We start from the raw sequence: 26,530 nt of genomic DNA, 5'->3' as shown, positions 1-26,530 counted from the left end.
TTATCTCTTAGTAAACTAGCTTTGAAATGCAATATTTTCCAAAGAGAGCAATATTATCTCTTAGTATGTCGGGCAGTGTTTATGAGAAATTGAATACGTATGTACACCTGTGTTTTATAAGGCCTATTCCAGATTTGATGAGGAAAGGGACTCCATCCCAACGTGCATTATCGATATATAATGCTGCAGCTACAAAGGTTGGAGTCAGAGTTTTCCAGAGAACATCAGATTTTTCCGAAGAACCAGCCTTTCCACCACTCTGCACCCTTTCTTTATACTGACCGAGAACGACATCTTCAAGGTCTAGCTTCTTCATGGACCTCAGAACCTTAACCTGTATAACTGATAGTGAATATGCAATGAATCAACGAAACTATGCCCTGGTTGCTAAACTATAAAATCAAGTCAGATTAAAAAGTATTAACCAGCATTGACCTTTTCATTTCGAATATCTTCACCATCGAGACTGACTGGTGGTTCCATGGCTAATAAGGCAATAGTCTGCAGTATGTGACTATGAACTATATCCCTGATTATTCCGTATTTGTTAAAATACCTGTTTAGCAGAAAAAAGGCAGTTTATATTCAACTGTTTGCATAATTAAATTTCTCTTTAGGATTTGGAATAACAGATGCAATCTATCAGAAGGGAAATGCATCATCCAGTAACAAAAGCTCCTTGTGAATGAATATAATTGTATAAGAATTGCATAATTTTCATGTGCAACTACGAACTTTTCCTCTATAGCCTTTAACATGAATGCAATTAATGAGAATGAGATTGGAAGATGAAACCACACGATAGCAAGGTAAGCATACAGGTAAGGCTTAAAAACCAAAGAACAAATGGATTCCCCAAACTTTGAAGGTAGAAGATCCATTAACAACAAACGCTACAGAGTGCAAAATGTACAATTTTTTCCCTATTATTTTATCAGCAGGGAGTCGCCCAAATTCTTATATTTTTAAGATAAAGCAATTGTCACATTGTAATGGAAAAAAGTTAAACTAGGAAGAGACTTTAGAAGAACAAAGAACTGGCCATAATCTAGGTTGTAAAAGATATCAGTAGGGGCATATGATAAGCTATAGAAGCCGGCTGAGAAGAACTACAAGCAAAATTCCTAGAACACAGAAACCATTCCGTTTGAATTACAATAAGAGGGCTGTTGGCAAACTAAGAAGTCCAGACGAAGTGATAACCAAAGACTAATAATGATAATTTTTGATACACATGGTCTCTTTTATGTATCTATAATTTAAAAAATTTCAGTAGCAGCATATGAAAATCTAAAGAAGCCAGCTGAGAAGATCTACAAACAAAAATTCCAAGAAAACATAAACCATTCCATTTGAATATTACAATAAGACGGCTGTAAGGGAAGCTTATACGTGCGAATGGGAAACTAAGGAGTCCAGACTAAGCTATTATGAAAGGCTCCTTATTAGTAAAATAATGATATTTTTGATCTCTGTTTTATGTTTCTGTAAGTTCAATTTTTTTACTCTTTCTAACAACTTATAACGTGTAATATTCCCTTCCATTAGTCATTCCACTAAGAGTCATTAGCCTATTTAGCTATCATAGACTATTATATAGTCAAAGATTAAGGAAATTACTTAATTATATAATATTATTCTTCAAAAGTAAAATATAAAGACAATATTATTAAATTAACTATAAGTTTATAAATAACTTAATTAAGTGAGGTTTTTCTTTTGGTAAGTTAATTGCTGGGTTAGGCCAGTGCCCTTTTTATTATATCAGAAAACAAAATTACATTGTTCTGCAGTTCACATCTTCTGTCATACCCACATTTACAGACGCCACATAGATACATATAACTGCAATCAAACTCAGAATTGTAGCATCATATACTTCATAACCATATCCTGTCCCGGTACTCCTACGACCTACCTATTACTGCTGCAATAATTCAAAATTGCAGTACTATATTGTTCATGTAGCTGTAGTGTATCTACCCCTACCCATTACATCCTGAAAATCTAGATTTATGCCAAGATCTTTTTTGAAAGAAATACTATAGCAGAATATGGAAACAAAACACTTAGCTTTAGCTTGTCCTCTTCCTCTTCATTTCCTTGGGTCCACAGACCGTCACCACTAGAGAGCCCTCTACCTCCTCCTTGGCTCCCTTTTCCGCAAATGCCTTTTTCATTTTCTTAGCATGTGCAGCACAGACAATCAATTCCACAATGCACATTAGCGAGACCTTTGCCCACATCCTCCACAACTCTGGGTCATCTTCTATCTATTCTTCTCCACAGTTTGGCAGCACAGGCACCTCCTCCTCGTAGCTGTCAGTATCACTACATGCCTTTCCTTTCCTTGTAGACTCTTGTCCATTCCTTCAGTGGGGGAGGAAGGATATTGGCCAACCTTTGGAGGAAATCCAATTTTCTGTCTTTATCCTCGAGTATTTCCTCCAGCTCATCCAATTGCATTGACAGAATGAGAGGAAATCTCCAAATTTTCTGCCCACGAGTTCTGTATTAGCGCTGCGACATTGGAAGTATGTTGTCTTTATCCACATTATCCAGCACAACATCAATTTCACCAAGGAAGGCATGCTTGAAGAGAATTTGGCATAGCTTCTTTGCCTTCATCTTCACCACCTCAAGAGTTAGAGAAAAAGCAAGGAACATTGCTGCTATATCAGTAGTGACATGGTATTTATGATATGATCATAAAAAACAATTTTCTTTTATGAAACAATAACGCATAAAGAAAGAACAACAGAAGAACGCAAGATTTACGTGGAAAACCCAAGACTAAGAAAAGCCATGAGAATCAAACACGCAATAAATATAATTTTCTGCTAAAATGATTTAGCATGTTGTCTAGACTTGCACAACAAGGGTTCACTGCCTTTGGGCAAGTTACACAAGACTTGTACAATTGAAAGTCGCTATTTCAAGACAAGACACAACAAGATCTGCCAGAAAATTAACTGGCGTTGAACAATATGAATCTTAAAAATAAAATAAGAATTGTCTGAATATGAATCAACAGTGACCAGTCTTTGAATGTATTTCTTTGAAGCTCAGGTTACTGTACATCCACTTTTCTTCTTTCCTCTTCACAATGCATTCTCACACCTTCTTCCATGCTTCTTCACACATTCCTTTTTACCTTGAATGTATTTCTTAAATATAAGATAGATCGATAAAGCTTTGCTACAAGTCAGCATAAACTAAGATAAAATGATATCATGTAGCATAGGTCATCTGAACCCAAGATACATGGAGTGGTCCACACCAAGAGAAAGAGGGTACGCGAATAATCTCAACACACTCTCTTGAGATAGATCGAATGGTCTGCTATTAACCAAGGCCATTGCCGAAATGTAATGTGTGAATAGGCAATTAAAGCTTGTGCAATAATCAGCCAAGAACCAAAGCAATTTTAAATCATGTGGATCTCTGTGCACCATGGTGAGACCCAAAATATCACCTCAACATAAATTGTGAAGTACACCTGGATGAAAACAATGGTCCCAGATGATGTAGCACATCAAGATATATAGGAACATAACATAACTAAACATATTGAGTATAGAACATTAAAGCTCACTTAGTGAACCAAAAACATCACCATAAATCATATTGTATGGCCAAGCAAGAATAAGAACATCATTTAGCAACATTGTATTTGACCATATTTCGGAGGACATCAAAGATACTCCAAACCTATCTGACAGAGCTCATTTCTTATTAAAACATTACCAATACCAAAGAATTAGACTTGCCTTTAACTGCAATATAGATGTTACGAAAAATAGCTTGGATATCAATTCGGGCTTCTTGCCTGTAGAGGCAGAAGCAGAGTGCAATCAAAGGCAGGTTCGGGAGTGGAGGCGGGTGGAAGCTGGTGGGAAGCCACTTCCACATGCCTTTGGCTGGCTGAAAGTGGCTTCTGGCCAGCTCCCATGCACATCTGGGCAGCCTCTGTGGGCCATGACAGCTGAAAAACCTGGTTTTTTTTGGTCACTTAAAACACTTTATTAGCACATGGGAAAATACATTTTTCAACCTATTTGTTGCTCCTAAGCCCTAAAATGGCCCTAAAAGAGATGATGAGGTTTTTTTTGCGAATCCATATGATTTGGTTTTGGATTGTTGAACATTGAATGATGAACTATATTTTGATTTTGTAATTGTGATGATTTGCATTGGAATCATGAACATAGATGTATATGATATGGTTTATAATCTAATTGAATATTTGAATTTCAATGTGAATAGGTGTTGGTAAAGTTACAAGTATAATACATTCAAATGTTTCAATTAAATTTTTTATATTTCTTTCATTTCTTTGTATATATATACGCATCTGCATCACCCCCCCTCCCCACCCCACAGAAAAGAAAAAAAAACCCACTTCCTACATCTGCATCCAGATCCGCATCTGAATGGGTAACCATGACAATCAGTAGCAAGAAATTAAAACATCAGTATGCAAATACTAAGTGGTAGTTGTGTTCAATCAACAACCTACACAATTGAACATTTTCAAATCCTTATCAATCATCATCTGTCTTCTACGATTATTTTTGTCAAACATTAACATTAGAGCAGGGATGAATGAAATCAATGTCACCATAAAGTATAAAGTTGATCTTCAACAAATGATCAAAACCACAAAGACAACTTTTGACCAGCAATAGATCAACAAACATCTTGCGAACCAAATAAAACATAATTGGGCAAGTAGTGATACTACCTTGAAAGCATGCTGAGCTAAAATTGCAACTTAAGCAAACCAGATCACAAGAAGAATGTAGACAGATAATCTGACATCATGCCGACAGTATTCGGAACACAACAAAAGTGTCGTCATAACATCTTCTAGACCAAAGAAACACATGTATAAGATGTATGCTAGGTCATATGCATACAAGTAAGCATTGTCATGATTCCTGAAAACTGTTCTTGACAAACTAATCTTAACACAACAACATAAACATGATGCAAACAATATCAAGTTTATTAATACCTTATCAACATATCATCCTGCTATGCTGCTATATCATCCTCTCAATAAGTCTGCCACCAATTCTTCATACTTCTAACAATTTTGACATTAATGACAACCAACATGCTACATTTGCAACTCTCCCCCTTTGTCATTAATTGCATTATTTGTCAACTTTCCACAAAACTTCTTCCCCTTTGACATCAAAGACAAAGGGTAACAGGTCATTTTCCACCAAATCAAGCTTCACTGCTTCCCCTGAGAATAACAACCTGCACTTGTGGTCTAGGAGATAATAGATAAGGTTTTAAGTATGCTCCAGACATATTTGTATTTCTGAAGAGAAGATCTTTCAAAGTGTAACAAGAACAATTATCTAGATTCCTGGCCCACTTGTACCGAGAACAACTCAATACCCAATAGAGAGGGGAGATAAATATTTTGCAATTAAGTTCTTCCCGTCAACCCATAGATTGTTTTTCAATCAGAAGAAAGAATCAACAACACTAAAGGGTCTGTACTCATTCTCAAAACTTTCTTCTACCTTGTTTGATTCTTTAAGTCGGAGGTTCTACATCTTTCTCTTTTCTTCACTAACATTGATTTTCTTTACTGATACATTGTTTTCTTCAAATTTTCTTCTATGGAACTTTGCAATATGACCAACCCTGCTGCAGCTGTAACATATCAAACCACCTTGTGGTCTTCCTCCATTCAGCTTGCTATTACTTCTTCCAACATTCATTTTTATCTTGCATTCAATAGCTTTTTGTCCATGCATCTTACATATATAGCAATGTCCATTGAACATTTTTTCCCATATTTGACAAAATGTTCATTTATCAAGCCATTCTTTAATATCTTACTCCTACATTCAGCTGCCATATATCCAAATTTATAACAAAAGTAGAATGCTATATTAATTAATTGACTTCTAATTCGACTTATGCAATCACTAGCTCTATGACCAAACTTATTGCATGACAAACATTTACCAACAAAATTTGAGAACTTCCTGTTTTGCAGAGAAGGGGGAACTCCTGAGTTCTTTTCTATTTTGAGTCAGATTAGTTTTGCTTTTAACTCCTTTCATCATAGATCTACTCTTAATTCACTTCTTTCGTTATTTTTTATTCCGCTAGGATTTTATCCCTACTGTCATCTTCGGGCTCCTTGAACTCATCAATTTATTCCTTCAGCTTTTCTACATTCAACTTGTGCTTGTCTTTACTATGTTAAATTCTCTGCATTTGTTTCACTCAATTTTGGTTCTGGTTTCACTGTTTATATTTCTCCTGTTTGATTATTTTCATCTGTTTCCATCAATTCCAATACCGGTTTCAATGTTTGTTTTCCTCCCATCTACTTTTATTTTTCTTCTAAACCATCTTTACCCTACTCTTATCTTCTTTTGCCTTCCTTTCACACTAATTTTCAAGTTTGTATATTTGTGCCATCAAAAAGTTAGACCATATTTACTTGTGTAGTAAACATTTCCGTTTATTCTAACATCTTTAGCAGCAACTTTTCTAGTGTTACTTCTCTAATTTGACATTCAGATTTACTAGAGGTAAATTCATAACCTTTACTCCATATTTGATCAACACTTAGCAAGTTATGTCTCAATCCTTTCACATAATAGACATCATTAGTTTTACGCTTACCATAAATTGAGATGCTTCCTATCCAGCATATAGAGGGATCTTCTCCTGCAAATGTCATAGATTCTCCATCACACTCCTCAGGCCTTATAACTTCTCTTTATCACCTGTCATATGATTTTAGCGTTCATAATAATCCATTCTGTAGGTTCCACTTCAGCATGTAGTACACTCATCTTCATTTGTGGTTTTCCGATTCTTTCTTTGTCACCTTCCTTTCTAGTTAGGAAACGAGAATTCTCCGTTTGAGTTGTTATTCTCTTCATCTTTGGATTAATGTTCCTCTATAGTGCATAAGCTTCTCTTTTCTTTTTCCTTTTTATCTGTCTTCTTGCTTTTCTTATCATGAATATCATAACTATTTCTCTTGTAATAATGAATTCTTCTTAATAAGGATACTTTGAAGTAAAATGTCCAGCTCCACCATGGTTAAAGCATTCTAAAGACAACTTACCTTTATATTTGTTGGTTCATCCTACCACCCTTCTTACAAATTTTCCTTCAATCTCATCCATTTCTTCCTCAGCTTCATCTCTTGGCTTGATCAATGGTTTGAATCCAATTTCCTTCTTCTTCTTCTTGATTTCATCCCTTTTGTGATCTCAAAAGCAGACAATGACCCAAGAAATTGATTCAAAGTGCAGGAATTTAGATCACGGCTTTCTTCAGTTGCATGCTCTTTGACTTGTAGGGTTTAGGCAGAGTCATCAATACTTTTCTTTCTACTTGCTTTTCTTCTAATGTTCCACCACCACCCTTTATGGCATTCAAAACCTCATTTACTCTATATGAATAAAGGCTTCAATGAACTCATTATCACCCATTCTCAGATTTCCAAATCTGTGCTTCAGATTTATTACCTTGGTTTCCTTATTTTTTAATTGCCTTCATAGACACTGCTTAGTGTGTCCCAGATCTTTTTTGTTGTCTTCAATCTAATGACTTTCCCAAATACTTCACCACTTGGACAACTAACAATAGGAACTCTCTTTCAAATTGTTTCCCTAAGCATTGATCTCTTCTCGAGTCTGTGGTACACCCCAAGGTGCATTAAAACCTTTCTGAATGCTTTTCCATAGTCCTTTTGGTAGAGATTCAAGATGAAACTGCATTCACTCCTTCCAATAGACATAACTTGTACATGCAAACTTTGGGGCCTTGAAACATAAGTCCTGGGCAATGTCAGATCTCCTTTGAGTGGTTTGGTTTTGTAAGAAGGAACTAGGATAAGGCCAACACGATATCAGATTTCCCATGAGTGGTTAAGTTTTGCTAGAAGAGACTAGGCTCTAAAACACATTGTTGAACACGCACAACTGAGAGGATGGGGGGTGAATTAGTCCAGATCACAATAATAACTTCAATTCCAATCTTGATAAACTTGAAATCACCATAAGCAATTATCTTTTCAGAAAAAATAAAGCAGAAATCATACACAATACAAGAACACTAGATTTAACGGAAAATGCAAGGTTGGGAAAAAGCATGGAGAGAATCAAAGTCACGATATAGATAATTTCTTATTACAATGAGTAGGTTCACTGTGCGAACTTGCACAATTAGGGCTCACTGCCTTATGACAAGTTATAAAAGATTTGTACTATTGAAACTCACTATCTCAGGACAAGACACAACAAGATCTGCTAGAAAACTTACTATCATATAGCAGCATGAATCTTAGAAATAAAATAAGGAACTCCTAAATATGAATTAGCAACAATTAGTCTTTAAATGTATTTATTTGACTCTCAGGTTACTGTAAATCCACTTTTTCATTCTTTTCTTCTTTCTTCTACACAGTGCGCTCTTCTCCCTTTTCCATGATTCTCCACACATTCCTTTTCACCTTGAATGTATTCCTCAAATATAAGATAGATCATTTAAAGCTCTACTGCAAGTCAACCCAAGCTAAGATAAAACAATTACATAACATAGGTCATCTGGACCCAAGGTACACAAAACCGTATGCTTCAGGAGAAAGAGGAAACCCAAATAATTTCAACAAACCCTCTTAAGATAGATCCAGTAAAGCCCACACGTCAACCAAGGTCATTGCAGAAACGTAATGTGCGAATAGGGAACTAAAGCTTGTTGAACAATCGGCCAAGAAAACATCTTCTAGAGCAATCTCAAATCAAGCAGATCTCTATGCACCATGGTGAGAGCCAAAATAACACCTCAACATTCTTTTGGATGTAGCACATCTGGATACATAGGAACATAACTGACATATTGAGTTTAGAATATTAAAGCTCACTTCCGAATGACAAACATCTCCAGAATACATACTTTATGACTAAGCAAGATTGAGAACATCATTTAGCAACATTATATCCTTGGAGGACACCACGATACATAGAACCGTCTCCCAGAGCTCACTTTTTATCAGAGAACATTACCAATACTAGAGCATGAAACTTTTCTTCAACTACAATACGGATGATACCACAAACAGTAGCAAACAAACAAAACATTACTCCAGAAATACCAAGTGTTAGCTGTACCAGATAAACAACCTACACAATTGAACATTATCAAATTTTGTTCATCAATCATCATCTTAGCTTTGTGTGATTACTGCAGCCATATATTAGTCTCACAACAGGGATGAATGCCATTAATGACACCACAAAGAATAAAATTGATCTTCAAAAATAATTAAAACCACAAAGGAAACGTCCGAGTAGCAGTAGACCAACATACCTCTTCTAAACCAAATTGAACGTCATTAGGCAAGTAGTGATATTACCCAGAAAGCACATCAAGCCAAAACTGCGACTATAAACAAAGCAGAGGAAGAATGTAGACAGAGGATCCAACATCATAACAACATTATCTGGAACACGACAGAGGTGCTTGTAAGAAGATCTTCCAGTCCAAAGGAACACAGTTGTATAGCATGTATGCTAAATCATATCCATATAAGCGACTGTTATCATGATTCCTGCACACCATTCTTCAAACAGCGTAAACAAGATGTAAACAATACATTTGTTAATACCTTACATATCATCCTATTACATCATCCTCCCAATAAGTTACTTCATCCTTCCAACGAGTGTGAGATCAATGACAACCAACATGCCACATTTGCAACACATGCAAATCTTCATCACTTTGATCTGCATTGAGAGGCCCAATCGCCATGAACAAATTTTCAACATCAGATTCTTAACTATCCTCTGAATTTAAACTTTATTCTTTAATACACAAAATTTTCTTCTTTGAGAAATTTCACTATTTGTAGGCTGTTTGGCCTTAATTCTTGATTTTGAAGCCTTTGCTTATTTTCTTGACCATCTTTGGCATAGGGACACTTGGCAACAAAGTGGTTGATTCTCCGCCAATTGAAGCATTTGAAAGGTAGTTTCGTTTTGTACTTGCTAAAACTTTTTTTAGAGTCTTTACAAGGATTGCAAGTTCTTCGTCCATATCACTATCTATAATATCCCGAAGGATATTTTCCCCAAATTTACACAGAAATAATTTTCAGAAAACAACATATATCTTTTGCATATAAAACCAGCAGAATAAACCAACAATGCTTATTAAAATACCTCAAATACCTTATTGCATTATACATCAGCGATACAATAATCAGCTATCAAAATATCCAATCTTAAACATAGTATTATAGTCAGATTGGAAAACTAAGAAAGAACCTATAAGCACAAGTGAGACACCTGGTGTGATGTCTCCACAAACAATGGGGTTGCGTCGACTGTCTACCAGCATGAGGGTTTCCATGCTCAAACTGGATGAAAGCTGAAGCTTTTTAAATAACTCTCCAAGAGAGAAAATGAAGTTTGAATCATAAACTAAGCATGCCTGAAATGAGCTCCATTAGTGACTCTTAACATTCCCATTTCAGTTTCTTTATTGCCTTTATAAAATAATACTGATTTCCTCTAGGGAAATGAAGTTCCCATAATAATAAAGTGATAATTAATAATGCGAACTTATTTTATAAAGTCACTTTATTAATCAATCAATTAAATCATTAGGCATTAAAATCTCCAATTAGATGGACTCGGATATGCATGTGTGATAGCTTGTCGGAAAGCTCTCGATGAGATGCTCCTAGTCCAACCCTGAAATGCCAAGAATGTTGAGCTGGTTGACTTACTAAAACTAGTAAGTACCTAGAAACCTCATTGAAACAACCCCAATTAGCTTGCAACTAAAATCACTTAGGCCAAAAATTGCTTTGACCACATGGAAAACTTGGTTTGCCCATGGGACCAAAGCAAAATAGGCTAATGGCGCAATACAACTTGTTGGTTCCCAAAACCGCAGATTGGAATCCTACGAGCCTTGTCTGCTTGATGTTGGGATATCCAATTGGTTAACATCAACTTGACGGGATTGATTGATCCAAATCCCCTATGCTTTTGGCTCTGCAAAATCAAGGCGGTTGTACTTGATCCTAGACAAAACACTTAGATCCAAGACGCTTATAGCAAATTGATTAGAACAAGAATACATTGAAAGTCTCCCAAAACGGCAAGTGTTATAGAAAACTTCAACCTTGCGATTTATGAGAATAAAAGTAAATGATTGTATAAATGTGATAATGTTTTGAATAAAGAATAATTATAGATTAATGCAACAAATGAATATATTAACTCTTCAAAGGAAAGATATGAAGTAATTGCTAGCGTATGGATTCCGAATTATGAAAAAATATAAAAACCAGTGCTAAAGGGCGATAAAGTCAATATTATAGGTTTAAAACGTACAACTTTATAAAATTCTACATACATCAATTGTAAACAATTTAGTAATCAAGATGCAACAGATCAAATATATGGATGTAATTTTAAAACAGTCCGGAATGTATTTTAACTCTGTGGTTTGGAGACAAACTAAACATAGATTCGAAAACAATTAAATATTTCTCAATATCTATGATGTTCGATTTTAAAATGCTATAATTGATCTTGTCCACTTATCTATCATATAAATTATTTATAAAATTAAAATAATAATTATAAAGAATGAAACTATATAATATCTTAACTCTAAAGCTTAATGTAAATAAAATAAATATTTCTTATTGGTCATGCTGGAAATAAAATTGCACTGGAGACATTCTTTATAGATGATCCATCTAATGTAGTTTGACTCTAGAATCGCATAAATATATTTACTCAATAGTCCAAATTCACAAGCGTAGTTCAAAACTTCATTTCTTTACCAATGAAAGAATAAAATATATCAAAGTGCATAAATATATAACTTGGGTATGTAAAAATTTGTAGGAATATGAATTGTCCCCATTATTTTTTTTTTACATCTATATTTCTAGTAGCTTTATGGATGATCCATCTAATGTAGTTTGACTCTAGAATCGCATAAATATATTTACTCAATAGTCCAAATTCACAAGCTTAGTTCAAAACTTCATTTCTTTACCAATGAAAGAATAAAATATATCAAAGTGCATAAATATATAACTTGGGTATGTAAAAATTTGTAGGAATATGAATTGTCCCCATTATTTGTTTTTTACATCTATATTTCTAGTAGGCTAAAGGGTGTCGGTTGCTTTTTCAACCACTGCACCTTTTCATGACAAATAACCAATACAAAACCTTAATATAATTTTATAAAAATAACAGGCAGTTTGATCATCTAAATGCCCTCTCCCCAACAATTAGCTTTACAAGGTTCTTTCAAATGTATAAATGTTTCGAGTCCCCATATTCTTAATTCACGCAAGCTCCTCCTTCAATGCACATATTCATAATATTACAATAATAGATAAGTCGTCTATTATTAGTTAATGGTTATCTATTGTAAATATCTTAAGCTTTAGTTTGTTTTCGTTTTTTGCTTTCTCTAGAATAGAATGTTTCTATTCTTTATGATCGTTTCCTAAGAAAACATTGTCTCATTCTTTTGTATATATTGACCTTTCGATCTCTGTTAATATCAAGCAAGTATTTTACCAATTACCTCGTAATATGGTATCAGAGCTAATACTTAAATTTTTTTGGAAAAAATTATAATTTCTTTTTGAAATTATTTGTTTAAATTTTTTTCAAAATTTTTCAGATGATTTTCTCTAAAACCTGCCTAGGGTTTTTTGTATGGATAAATCTCGAGCTAGGGTTTTGCAATTGCTCTTTGAAAATTGCGATTTCTTTTTGCGTCTGGTTTTGCAAATCATGTATTGAAAAAACGTCTGAATTTTGTGGTCGTTATAAAAAATCTGGAAAAATTGTGGTCGGGACTGGGCTGAATTTTTTCTCTGAAAATCGCGACCAGCAAATCATGTTTTCAGTGGTGGGATTCTGTGTGTTTTGGTAGGACTCCCACATGAAAACTAAAAACGATAGCCATTCCTTTTGTGCGGCAAAACGACTGATAAAACTTGTGTTTTTTGCAACACTTGGGGGTCTTTTTTGTCTAATACAAAATAATCGGCTATCAATACCACCATTGTCCATTTTCGGGCATCTCCTTCCAGTTTTTTACTTTTTTTCTGCACTCAAAACCTCCATGGCCGTTGATTGGATTATTTGCTCGAAACCCTAATTTTTGGGGTTGGAATTTTTTTTGATTGCAGATTCTTGGTGGGTATTTTTAGAGCTCAACTGGGTGGTTGTCTATTTTTTTTGAGTGCCTCAATTTTTGAGCCAGCAAATCCAAAAACCGATAGCAAATTCCTTTTGGGTTTTTCGAGTTCTCTTCTAGGTCACTCTCTGATTCTTCTAGGTCTTTCGTATTTTTGCCTCAAAGAACGTGCCTTTGTTTACTGTACAGGTAAAGAAATTAACGCATACAGATAATAATAGCAGAATAATATGCCAAATGTTTACCATACTGGTAAAGAAAATGAATGCATACAGACAATAAACATGAACAACAGAATTATATTCGCAATAGTAGATGATTGATGATTTACAATGATTCTAGATAGGATATAAATACTACCGCCGAACCTTCTCGAAGGAGTCCATCGGCCACAAATATTCTATCCGCTACAAACTATTTACCGACAACGTCGGCTACAGAATACAGAAACACCGCCGGACATCATCCTGTCAGCTACAGAATACAGAAACACTGCCGGACACCATCCCGTCGGCTATAGAATACAGAAACACCGCCGGACATCACCCCGTCGGCTACAGAATACAAAAACACCACCGGACATCATTCCGTCGGCTACAGAAACACCGCCGGAACCATCCAGTTGGCTAACACCATCCCCCCTAAAAAGAAAAGTCGTCTCCTGACGACTGATAAAATATCTGAGACAAATTAACAAACAAAATATATCATCAGAGTGACTACAACAAGAAAAATCTGCTTCTGTCACATCACTTCACTTTGTCTCGTGCCTATAGCCTCTGCTAACACAATACTGTCTCCTCAAGCTGACCTTGATAGCCACCTGTGCTACTTTCTCTGCTTCCAAGACTGGGTCTGCTGAGCTAAGTGTCACTGCACTGCCTCTAACTGGATGATTAGCTCCTCCTGAGCTCTCTACGCATCCACCAAGATAGCCTCCCGGCCAACACCTACTCCCAGTGCCTCGGTACACAAACAGTCCATGCCTGCAGCAACTTCAACTCTTCTGAACTAGTCAGACTCCCACTACTGATATCCGCCACGACTGGGGGTCTAGGGGGCAACACCCCCGGCGGGGTCGAGGGGTGCAGTACAGGGCGTTGCCCCTCGCCGCCAAGACCAAATTAGCACTTCGCAACCCACATAAAAATGCACGGAACACACCATTTCTGTCATTATCTGTCGATTCTGCACTCTTTCTGGCAACCACAGATGTGTCCCCTTTCCTTTGGCATCATCTGTAACTCATTCTGAACAACTTGAATCTGTCATCGTTTTTTTTTTTTTTAGCAACCCCTCTCTTCTGTTTGTCTGTTACTGTTTCGCCAGCTTGTCACGGCACACAGAATTGATTCTCCCCAGGGCTCCGTTCGAACGACTCAAGGAGGCAATAGAAAAAACTTCATCCGATATTGGCTACTGGCTTGATGTGCACGGAATAATGTCCGCCAATCCCTAACAGTAAACACTTGACACTGCCTTTGCAGTCTTCATAAATTAAGTTTTAAGCTCGACTCTGTCTCTTCTTAATGCACAGGAATGTTGTCCTCCAATTGCAACCCGCGGAAGAGTCTTAAGACGACGGAGTTCTTTTTGTTATATGCCCGCGGTCTTTTCACTTACCGTTTGAGGCTTCTTAAAATTCTGGCGGAATTGATTGTAACCCCGCGGGCTATCTTTGGTGGAGGATGTGAAAACAAAATTTGTGCCCGCGGACAGCTGCTCGCGGGGCTTATAACAACTCGCGGACAGACTATCCACGGGGACCTTCCGCGGTCTTTCTCTGCCCACGGACAACCTATCCGCGAGACTTTCATTGCTTGTCCGTGGGACTTTCACTGCCCGCGGACAGGCAGTTGCTCGCGGGACTTTTCAGTCCGCGGGCCTTTCTGGTTGCGGGGCATTTTTTTTTCCTTTTTTCGAACTCATCAAATAACAAGGGTACCTTCGGACGATGTCGCCGCCAGAGAGTGTTGGAATGACGACGATGGAGGATTCAACGACGGCGAGAACATTCTTGCGCGATATAGTTTCAACTTAGATCCGTTAACTGACTGAGCCATCTCTTGTCCGTCTAAGGTCGCCAGTTTGATTGCTCCATTGTCGCCGACCTTCTGAATCTGATATGGTCCAACCCATCTGCCCTTAAACTTTTCCACTTTGATTTCATTCTGACCGTCGTACGGCTTACGTTTGTTCTGTGCTACCTCCGTCGTCCAATGTGCCTGTGGTCGTCGCGCAACTGGATTATTTCCTTGCTGTCGACACCCTTCCACCAATTTTATGCTGCGGTGTAACCTTTTCTTTCCGCGCGGTCCATTCACCATTTACCGAGTAGTGGGATCTTTTGTTTTTTTGTGTTCAGACTGTATGTTCTTCCCCTCAGCTTCAACCATGACAACTTTTCCTTCTTCCGCTTCCTTGCATTCCTTCGGACATTCATTTTCCTGTGTTTTTTCACGTTCGTCGGCCGTTAACATATTGCAACTCGGAAATAGTTCGTAGTCTTCTATATGCCAGTGGAACAGGCCATTCACCGAGTCCAGGTCGTCATCATTCGATCCTCCGTCAAGTCTCAATACTCCTTCGTCTGGTTCCATTCTCCTCTTTGCTTCGTCGTCACTTTCGCTGTCACTTTCTGAATCTGACGATGTTGCCTCCTTGTCGACCATTTGTGTGTGCAGGTCAATTGTGAATCTTTTGCCTCCGCCCTCCATTGATAGGGTATTTCGTTTCCAATCATGTTTTACTTTTGCTTGCACCAACCAATCTCGTCCCTAAATAGCATCATATCCTTTTCTTTTCAATGGAATAACCACAAAATCCAATAAAAATGGTTGCGTACCAATAGTTACCATTTGCGCCCCTAAGGTTCCCAACGGTTTGATCCTGTGTTGGTTCGCCGTGAGCAACTGGAATGTAGGTGGCCACAGCGTCGGCTTTCCCAACTTCTTCCAGGTATCCTCCGGTAAGACATTCACGCCAGACCCTCCGTCAACAATTGTCTCTGTCAACATTTCCCAAAATCCCCATCTTGACAACCGCCGGATGCCGACCGGAGGTGAGTGCCCGCAGCATTGGGTTTGTTGCCGTCACTTCCCTACTATCCCTTCCTGTGTCCTCCGTTGCTTTCGGAAACAGTGTATGATTCAAAATGGCCGTCCGTAACTGGGGCATTGTGAGGAGGTCACTTATTTTGACCGGTATCTCCATTTGTAAGATCTGCCGTACAATGTTTTGTTCTGTGAAGTTCCTTGCCAAGGTGCCGGTGATGTCCTTCAACTGAGATGTCCCCGCCGATGATGCTTTTGCAATTTCCGCCTGCGCTTCCCCCAATTTCCTCTTTTCCTCCGCTTGCCTCCGTGTAATTGCCAGAACCTCCTCTACATCCATGCCGATAGTGATTAAGTTTACTCCAGACTTTGGACACTTGGAATTTTAGTGATCGCTGGGTCCGCACCATCTGCATAATAATTTCGGTGTGTTTGCCGTTGTACAATCCCGTGCAAAATGACCCCACAAATTACATGCTCGGCATTAAACGATCGACCGTTCGTTTGCATCATACTGGGTTTGACTTCAGCTTCCATTATTATTGTTATTGTTTGCATTGTTATTTTGCCCTTTGCTATTATTCTTGTATCCTCCAGATGTAGCACCGGCGGTATTCGTGTTTTCGCTACTACCCGACAGGGAAGCCTCCTGTGTGAGAAACACCTGTGGAGATCCTCGTCTTCATGTTAAAGGGGCACTCCTTTGTCGAATGGCCCATGATCTGACAAATGTCACAGAATTGGTTCTTTGGACACGATCCTTTAGTATGCCCGTCTGTCTTACACTCCGTGCACCACAGCTCACTGCCTTTTGGCTCGTTTTGCATGTTTTTAAATTCCTTCACCATGCGAACCATATCCTTCTGTAGGGCACGAACCTTCTTGTTGCTGCCTTCGTCGTCGCTGCTATCATCTCCGGCAGGGTTGTCGTCATCAGAATCAGAGGAGCTAGTTTTCTTCTTCTTTGTCTTCTGTTCACTTTAAAGGTCCAGTGCTCTGTTATACGCATCCACATATGATGACGGTGGGACACTTTTCATTTTCCTCCGCAATTTCGATCGTAGGCCGTCCACGAACCATCTTTTTTGCAATCCGTCCGCCGGCTTGCTTTCCATTTTGTTTATTAAGTCTTTTAATCTCCTGGCATAGACGCGGACAGTTTCGTGCTTCCCCTGTTTGGTATTGAAAATCTCCGCTACGATTTCATTATCATCCCGCAAGAGTTTAAATTCCGCCAGGAACTCCTTTTTAATGTTATCCTAGGTATCCAGCTTTTGTGGATCCGTATCCGAAAAGCAATCAATTGCGACACCCCGTAGGGTTGCCGAAAATTGCCTGACCCATTCGTCAGCATTTGTGATTCCATTTGCCCGCCAGATCGTCTCACATGTCTTACAATGTCGGATGGGGTCGGCTGTACCATCGCCTTCAAATTTTGGCAGCTTTTCTTTGGGTCCCGCTATCACAACACGGGAGGTCTGCATTGTGACACCGGAGGTCTGCACTCCTACACTGGTGATCGGCACTCCCACACTGGCGGTCGACACTCCCACACCGGTAGTCTGAACTCCCACACCGGTGGTCGGCACTCCCACACCAGTGGTCGACACTCCCACACCGACAGTCTGAACTCCCACACCAGCGGTTTGCACTCCCGCATTGGCGATCTGCACTTCCGCACCGGAGGTGTCGACAGTTGCGAACCTTGGTGAAGAAGAAGGATCCTCTGAAATTGTTTCCCGCGGAAGTCTATCCTGGACGAAGAGAACACTCCACGTTCGTGCTCCGTCGGCACTGCGAGCCGTGCAAGTTGATGTTCTTCCGTCAGAGTTTTCCTCCCTTGGCGAACACAAGTTTAAGAACTCCTCCCGTGCTTCTTCCACCAATTCCACCCGTTGCCGAGTCTCCTCCAACAATTCTTCCGCGCTCCGGTGTCCGTCGGCAATCTTCTGGAATCTTCGTCGGCGTTCGGCTTGCTGTGCCAGAATTAAATTCTCCTGCACAGTACGGATTCCATCTTTTCCCTTCACCTTATTCTGATCTTTGTTAAGCTGATTTGGCATTAATCTTCATTCCTCCCACCTTCCAGATTCATAAGGCAATGGCGCCAAATGTTTACCGTACTGGTAAAGAAAATGAATGCATACAGACAATGAACACGAACAACAGAATTATATTCGCAATAGTAGATGATTGATGATTTGCAATGATCCCAGATGGGATATAAATACTACCGCCGAACCTTCCCGAAGGAGTTCGTCGGCCACAAATATTCTATCTGCTACAAACTATTTATTGACAATGTCGGCTATAGAATACAGAAACACCGTCGGACATCTTTCCGTCGGCTACAGAATACAGAAACACCGCCGGACATCATCCCGTCGGCTACAGAATACAGAAACACCGCCGGACATCACCCCGTCGGCTACAAAATACAAAAACGCCGCTGGACATCATTCCGTCGGACATCATAACTGGGTGGTTGTCTATTTTTCTGAGTGCCTTGTTTTTTGTGCCTCAATTTTTGAGCCAGCAAATCCAAAAACCGACAGCAAATTCCTTTTGGGTTTTTCGAGTGCTCTTCTAGGTCACTCTCTAATTCTTCTAGGTCTTTCATATTTTTTCCTCAAAGAACGTGCCTTTACAGATTTTCATAGTTTTTTATTAAAAAACATGCCATGGCATCTCTGACAAATATTTTGCTTGAGCATAATTGCAAATTCAATGGTCGCAATTATGGAACTTGAAAGTAGCGCATCATCACAATTTTTGAATATTGGAACACTGATCAACTTGTTCTGGGTGTTACAAAGCGTCCGACTTCTCCGAGTCCTAATCAAGATACATGGGATCTGAATAATGGAGAGGCAATAATGCTCCTCAAATTATTTGTGGTTGATGATCAACTTTTTCAGATTCCATCCGGCAAGACAATTGCTGAAATCTGAACACATCTCAAAGGTCTTCATGAGACTTCTGACAAGAGCAGAGCCTTCTTTCTGAAAACATTCTATTTTCTATTGTCATGGATGAGCGCACGTTGCTCCAGGAACACCTGAATCAGATTCAGGAAATCCGTGATTAGTTACTTGCCATTGGTCGCAAGATGGAGGAAGAGGATATTGTGGTTATCACTCTTTGGAGTTTACCAAAATCCTATGAGCATTTTATCAAGACTCTCAATATCACATCTACTGGTGTTGATATGAAGTTCACTAATCTCTGCACACTTGCTTCAGCAAGATCGGTGGAAACAATTGTTTGGTAGTAGCTCCAGTTCCACCTCCACCGAGCAAGCCTTTGCTGCGAAATCCTTTCAGAAGGATAAGGGCAAGTTTCAACAACCATCTCAACAGAAGTCTTTTGCTCCAGCATTAGATGGTTCTAGAAAGAAGAACATTCAATGCAACTACTGCCACAAGTTTGGTCACATGAAGGTTGAATGTCAGAAATGCTTAGCTGCACAGTTTAAGCAATCAGGTTCACAGCCTAAAGCGAATAGTGCAGAGCACACTGAGCAGGTAGAATTTGCCTTTTACGCCTTCATGGCTAAAAGACCTACAGATCATGTGAAGTCGTTTGCCTGGTACATTGATTCAGGTGCCTCTCGACATTTCACTCATCACAGAGACTGGTTTATTGACTACCAGGCTTATTCAGATCGTTATTTTTGGTGGCGGAGAAAAGTACACGGTTGTCGGTAAAGGCAACATTTAGATTCAGTCTGTTGGGAGGAATCTCATATTTCTTGATGTGTACTACATTCCCGAGATGTAACTAAATCTACTCTCAGTCAGTCAGCTACTGCGACATTCTCCACACTTGGCAGTCACTTTTAGTTCACATCAGTGCACCATCAATGATCGGGTGACCAAGTCTACTGTTGCAGTGGGTCTTGAGGATCATGGTCTCTTTAGACTTACTGATTCTAGTGATTCTCAGGACTTAGCTATGGCTGCTCAGCGATCTTCTGTCAGCACACTTTGGCATCAACGATATGGGCACTTAAATGTGCATCATCTCTCACAGCTTGCTTGGGATGAACTTGTTCTTAGATTGCTAGAGATTCGTACTCAATAGCTTGGAGTTTGTGACACATGCCAGGCTGGGAAGCAACATCGCACACCTTTCACGAGTGGCGATTCTTGGCGAGCTTCTCAGGTACTTCAGCTTGTTCATGTTGATATCTGAGGCCCTATGGCCACTCCTGTTCTTGGGTCTAGGTACTTTCTGTTGTTTGTTGATGATTTTAGTAGAAAAATGTGGGTGTATTTCCTTCCAAAAGAAATCAGATGCATTTCCTATATTTCAGAAGTTTAAACCCTTAGTTGAAAAAGAGTCTGGGAAATCTATTATTACTCTTAGATCAGACAATGAGGGGGAATTTTATTCTAATGCTTTCTCCAGCTTCTTGGATACACATGGCATCAAACTCCAGTTAATCACACCCCACATGCCACAATAGAACAGTGTAGTTGAATGTTGGAACAAGACAATCACCAAGATGGCTCGTACCATGCTCAAACACAGACATGTTCCAAAGTAGTTTTGGGCAGAACCAGTTAACATTGTCGTTTATCTGTTGAATCGGTCACCCACAGTGGCAGTCCAAGGTAAAACTCCGGAAGAGGCTTGGTCAGGTCACAAGCCCAGAATCAGTCACCTGAAGGTTTTTGGCTCTCTTGCTTTTGTTTGGATCCTTGATGCTTCACGCACCAAGTTGGATGCCAAGAGTCAGAAACTGATGCTTGCTAGATATAGCGGTCTTCACAAAGCCTACCGCTTGATTGATGTTGAGACATCTCATCTCATCTATAGTCGCGATGTAGTCTTTGATGAGCAGCGAGGACCATTCATGCCTGTTTCTCTTGTTCTTGATCCAACAGACCAACCTATGATGGCTCATGATTTGGGAGTTCGACTTCCATTAGGTCTACCTGATGGGAGGACTCCAATAGCTCCTGCAGTACCAGTTATTCTAGTGATACCTGTACAGACACCTCCAACTTCTCCTGCAGGATCACCTCGCTTTGTAGATGCTTCACCTGAGTTTGATCCAGCTTCTTCTGATGAGGATCCTGCTGATCAAGCATCTCCTAGTACTACTGTTAGTCATTCTCCTATCCGGCCTAAGTGGTGGGCTAAGACACTCGCTGATCTTCATGATGATGAGCTCATTGATGGGAGAACTGCTCGGAAAAAGAGCAAAACTACAAATTTTGTTAACTTTGCTCTTATGTCCAACATTCATAGTGTGTTTGAACCTCAAACATATTCCGAGGCTAAAGGAATTCCAGAGTGGGAACAGGCCATGACATCTGAACAGCAGAGCTTGCTGAAGAACAACACCTGGGTTCTTTCTGATCTTCCACCAGGGAAGAAACCCATTGGCTGCAAATGGGTCTACAAAATCAAATACAAATCAGATGGTACTTTGGACAAGTACAAAGCTCGTTTAGTGGCGAAGGGCTTTTCTCAGCGTTAGGGCATTGATTATGAGGAGACCTTTGCTCTTATTGCAAAAATGAGTACCATCAGATTAGTCCTAGCCATGGCAACACAATTTGGCTGGAAGGTCCATCAGATGGACGTAAAGAGTGCTTTCCTAAATAGTGATCTCCATGAAGAGGTCTACATGACACAACCTCCTGGTTTCAAGGTTGCTGGTAAAGACCATCAGGTTCTCAGATTGGTAAAAGCTCTCTATGGCTTGAAGCAAGCCCGTTGGGCATGGTACATCAAGATTGATAAGTACCTCAGTGATCAAGGCTTCAAGAGGAGTTCTTTAGACTCAAATCTGTACATCAAGACTACTAACAGTGACATCATCCTTCTAGTTATCTATGTGGATGATCTGATCATCACTGGTAGTTCGGCATCTTTGATTCAAGGATTCAAACAAAACTTATGCCAGTCTTTTGATATGACTGACCTTGGGCTCATGCATTATTGCCTAGGTGTTGAAGTTTGGCAACATTCTTCTGGTATATTCATCTCTTAGTCCAAATATGCTAAGGCCTTGTTAGACAAATTCTGAATGCAGGATTGTAAACTTGCATCTACACCTATGGAGAGAGGTCTTAAGTTATCAGCAAAGTCTAATTCTCCTTTTGTTGATGATACTACATACAGGCAACTAGTAGGCAACCTCATCTACCTCTCTGCTACTAGGCCTAATATCAGCTTTGCAGTCAGCTATATTTCACGTTTTATGACAGCTCCTAAGGCTGATCATTGGATGGCAGCAAAGCGTGTGCTTCGTTATGTGAAGGGCACTTCAAATTATGGACTTTTGTACTCTCGAAGTTCCAACCCAAACTCAGTGGGTTCATAGATTCAAATTGGGCAGGTTCTGTTGATGATAAAAATTCAACATCTAGGTATGTGTTCAGTTTGGGATCCGGTGTAGTCACATGGACCAACAAGAAACAATAGGCAGTTTCTCTCTCTTCTACAGACGCTGAATATAGAGGGACTGTTAAGGCAAGATGTGAAGCTGTTTGGCTTCATCAGATGCTTGGGGATATGCAGATGTCACCAGCAGGTCTAACTACTCTGTTTGTTCATAACAAAGGCGTTATCAAGTTAGCATGTAATCTAGTCTTCCATGAACGAACCAAGCATGTGGATGTTCACTGTCATTACATACGACAACGGGTTGAAGACGGGACTATAGATTTGCAGTATGTTCCTACCACAGATCAGACTGTTGACATTCTCACCAAGCCTCTTGGTCTTGATAAGTTTGTCAAATTCAGAGGACAACTTGGTGTGTTAGATAGATTAACAATTAAGGGAGGGTATTACAATGATAGATAAGTCATCTATTATTAGTTAATGGTTATCTATTGTAAATATCTTAAGCTTTAGTTTGCTTTCATTTTTTGCTTTCTCTAGAATAGAATGTTTCTATTCTTTACGATCGTTTCCTAAGGAAACATTGTCTCATTCTTTTGTATATATTGACCTTTTGGTCTTTGTTAATGTCAAGCAAGTATTTTACCAATTACCTCGTAATACATAATACTTGCAACAAGGCAAAACATTGTTAGATATGAATTATTTAAATGAAAGAATTGGTGAGTGGAAACAGGTGATATAAAATCTCTAATGTTTCCAAACAAAATCATTCGACTGGAATGGTGTGGGTGTTGGTGATTTTTTGGCTATGCTCTCAAGCGTTGATGTTCTCACAATGGTTTCTCCTTGTGGGGATTATGCTTTTCACTCAAGACTTTCTGGTTTTGCCTGCAACATGAAAGGTCACACTAAATGTCTCGTGTTCGAATTTTCTAAGACACTTGCACACCCAAAGACTCTTCCACACTAATTCATTGTTCGTGCTTGAAGTTGTATAAAAACTTTCTGATACATTGAAGCCTCCAAACAAGGGTCATTGCGTTTTGAAAATATGTTGAGCTAGAATCTACAAACATGTGTGCAACTTTGTATTTTCAATCTCTTCTATTTCTGATGTTCGTCCAAAATCATTTCTTCACTTAAGATTCCTTAAATTTCTTAACAGAAATAAAATCTATACTTAACAAAATCGTCCTTTCCCATTGACTTTATTCAAATATGTATGCACTGTAATTGATGTTGCTGTATAAACACTCCAGGTTATCATGTGGCATAGAAAATATAGTTATTGCCTTTGCTCAACTGGAGCTTGGTACTGCTGGAAGAAATCATCTTTGATATTGTCTTTGCTTATGCTATCTAGTTGTACATCATCTGTTTTCTGTTTTGAAAATAGAGATGCATATTCTGAATTCCTCTATGCAGATCCTTAGTAAACACAACATTATCCAAACTCCCCTACTAAAATGTTTTATATATAAAAATATATGCATGATATACAACTGGAGTTTGAAATGGACTCGCCTGTTGCATCCATAAATTATTATCTTATAGTTTTGAAGGAAATGCAATAAGATTTAATACTTGTGTGTTTGAGATATGAGTTACTTCGGAATATAGCTGCCACGGTGAACTGCTCATAAACTATTGTTGTTGTATCCTGTGCATCACCCACAACAGTGCATGTACAGAATATGTTGGATCAAACAAACATCATCCCTGAAGAGATAATCTGCACATTCTTCTATTCTCAACATTTAGTTTGGTAGTCAAAAAGTCTTCACGAACTGCCAACTGCAAAGTCTATTAATGAGGTTGCTGTAGGTGACAACATCAGGTGTATGGCCTCTGACTGACAACATCTTTAGCCTCTGCCACTTATTTTGTTTGCACAGCTGACGAATCAGTAGGTTGTGAGTTACAGTTTTAGGAGAATAACCTTGGCACTTCATCTCATCTCTTTAACTTGGAAGCCTCCTACACCTGACTTTGCATATTAAGATCAAGGTTGAAAACACTTTACCATAGCAACGACCCTATCTATATTGGCATCTTTACAAACATTTGTTTGAATCTATCTTACTGTTTTGAATTTTGAATTTGAGTGCTTGCAGATTTGACTGTCACCGTTTCAAACCTGCCTTTTATCGATATGAGTAAAATGTTGTTTTTCTGATTTGTCTCTCTATCCTGCATTTATGAGGCCCTCTTGATTTTAGACTCATACAACTGGTAATACCAAAAGGCATATGCTCACTTGAGCAGATTCAATACTAAAAAGATAAGTATTTCAATGTCCCTGCTGATTAGGTTGTTGACTGTGTATGTATTCACATCTTTGCCTTTGAGCTCCATGATCATATGGATTTTCTATCTCCAACATCATAAATGGATCCCTAGATTTTTCCCTGAAAAATAGGGCTCCATCACAACCCACTGGCTAGAAAAGAGGACATGAGAGCCCTCCCTTCCCAAAGATTACTTGCCCCCAAGCAATCTGCATCTGTAAGCTGGAACCAAATGCCTGGATCCAAGATCTGCCTCAAAGATGATACCTTGTCCAACTGCTTGGCTATGGTGATGTAAACATCTCTAACCCCAAAGTCATGAATCCAAACATCAATCAATTGGATATCTGACATCCAAAACTTCTCATGTATGTACTCATTCGGGAAAACCTGCCATGCGCCACTATCATAAAAGGAAATACCCACTACCCGACTGAGAACCTCACTCCATTTGTAACTACACACACCTCCAATATCATGAGGTGGCGGAAGCTCTACAATATACCAATCTTCAAAGAGAATGGAATGCAACAAATCGCTCCCAACTCCCTGATCACTAACCATCCATGTGAATGCTCCACCCAGATCCCAAGTGCAGACTTGTGTGATATCCTTGATATAAAAACTTAGCTCTTGTAAAACCTATACCAGTGGAGATGATAGTGCCTACCCAATTAACCCGATCACCAGGCCACCATGCTGAAAATGGTGGGGTAGTCTAACAGTACATGTCACATGAGTGAATATCTCAATGAGGAGCGACTTAGAAAGCCAACCTGTCTTACCTCCATCAACTGTGCAAATACATACACCATACCCACTATCCAAGTCTCGCACATACGAGAACTCCATTAAAATCGAAATGGGTCCAAGAAGATTATCAGGCTCCTATAGCTCAATTCGAACCTCACCTACACCATGCCAAAAGTGGTGAAGACTATCAATGGAATCCACCCAAGCTATACTGTCATCTATGTCAATATTTGAGTCCCAAAACAAACTACTCGCACATCCATTGGCCATAAGGAGATACAAACTGCTGAAAAATCTGCAAACTCACAGTTACATCTAACCGTTGCAAGACCCTTATGGATGTGTTGACCCTGCAACTCTTAAGAACAAACAAATGACTCTTTGCATTCCCATTTCTGTTTCTTTATTTCCACTAGGGAAATAAAGTGACCATAATAATAAAGTGATAATTAATAATGTGAACTTATTTTATAAATTCACTTTATTAATCAATCAATTAAATCATCAGGCATTAAAATATCTAATCATTCGGACTCGGATATTCATGTGTGATAGCTTGTCAGAAAGCTCTTGAAGAGACGCTCCTTATCGAATCCTAAAATGCCAAGAATGTTGAGCTTTTTGACTTACTAAAAATCTTAGTTGCCGATTCGTGACACGAATCCGATTCGGGCACGTGAATCGGATCCGTGGATTCGGGATTTTTTTTTTTCCCAATTATGATTCGTGGAGGATTCGTGCATATATATATATATGCATTATATATACTAAAAAATAAGAGAAATATACATAATTCTAAAACTAAATCATTTCATAGTATGAATCTATGATTCTAGT

At 38.9% G+C, this 26,530-nt stretch overlaps 1 protein-coding gene and 1 long non-coding RNA gene across 3 annotated transcripts in view; one reads left to right on the top strand and one right to left on the bottom strand.

Moving 5' to 3' along the window:
- LOC149542990 (inactive glucose-6-phosphate 1-dehydrogenase 4, chloroplastic-like) overlaps positions 1-26,530 on the bottom strand; it is a 150,125-nt gene that overhangs the window by 1,118 nt on the left and 122,477 nt on the right. Inside the window, exons 9-10 of the mRNA XM_089797913.1 lie at positions 436-556; positions 108-334 (exon numbers count right to left, since the gene is read on the bottom strand). Of these exons, the coding sequence (XP_089654039.1) occupies positions 108-334; positions 436-556 (348 nt within the window). The remainder of the gene's footprint in view (positions 1-107; positions 335-435; positions 557-26,530) is intronic.
- The window catches only part of LOC149542991 (uncharacterized), a 148,019-nt gene that overhangs the window by 227 nt on the left and 121,262 nt on the right, over positions 1-26,530 (top strand). The window lies entirely within an intron of this gene.

Source organism: Cupressus sempervirens, chromosome 8, assembly GCF_028749045.1.
Source record: "Cupressus sempervirens isolate cs-2001-9-10 chromosome 8, ASM2874904v1, whole genome shotgun sequence".
NCBI classification, from domain to species: Eukaryota; Viridiplantae; Streptophyta; class Pinopsida; order Cupressales; family Cupressaceae; genus Cupressus; species Cupressus sempervirens.
The sequence above is the reverse complement of the archived record's forward strand: the minus strand, read 5'-3'. Positions and strand labels throughout refer to the sequence as shown.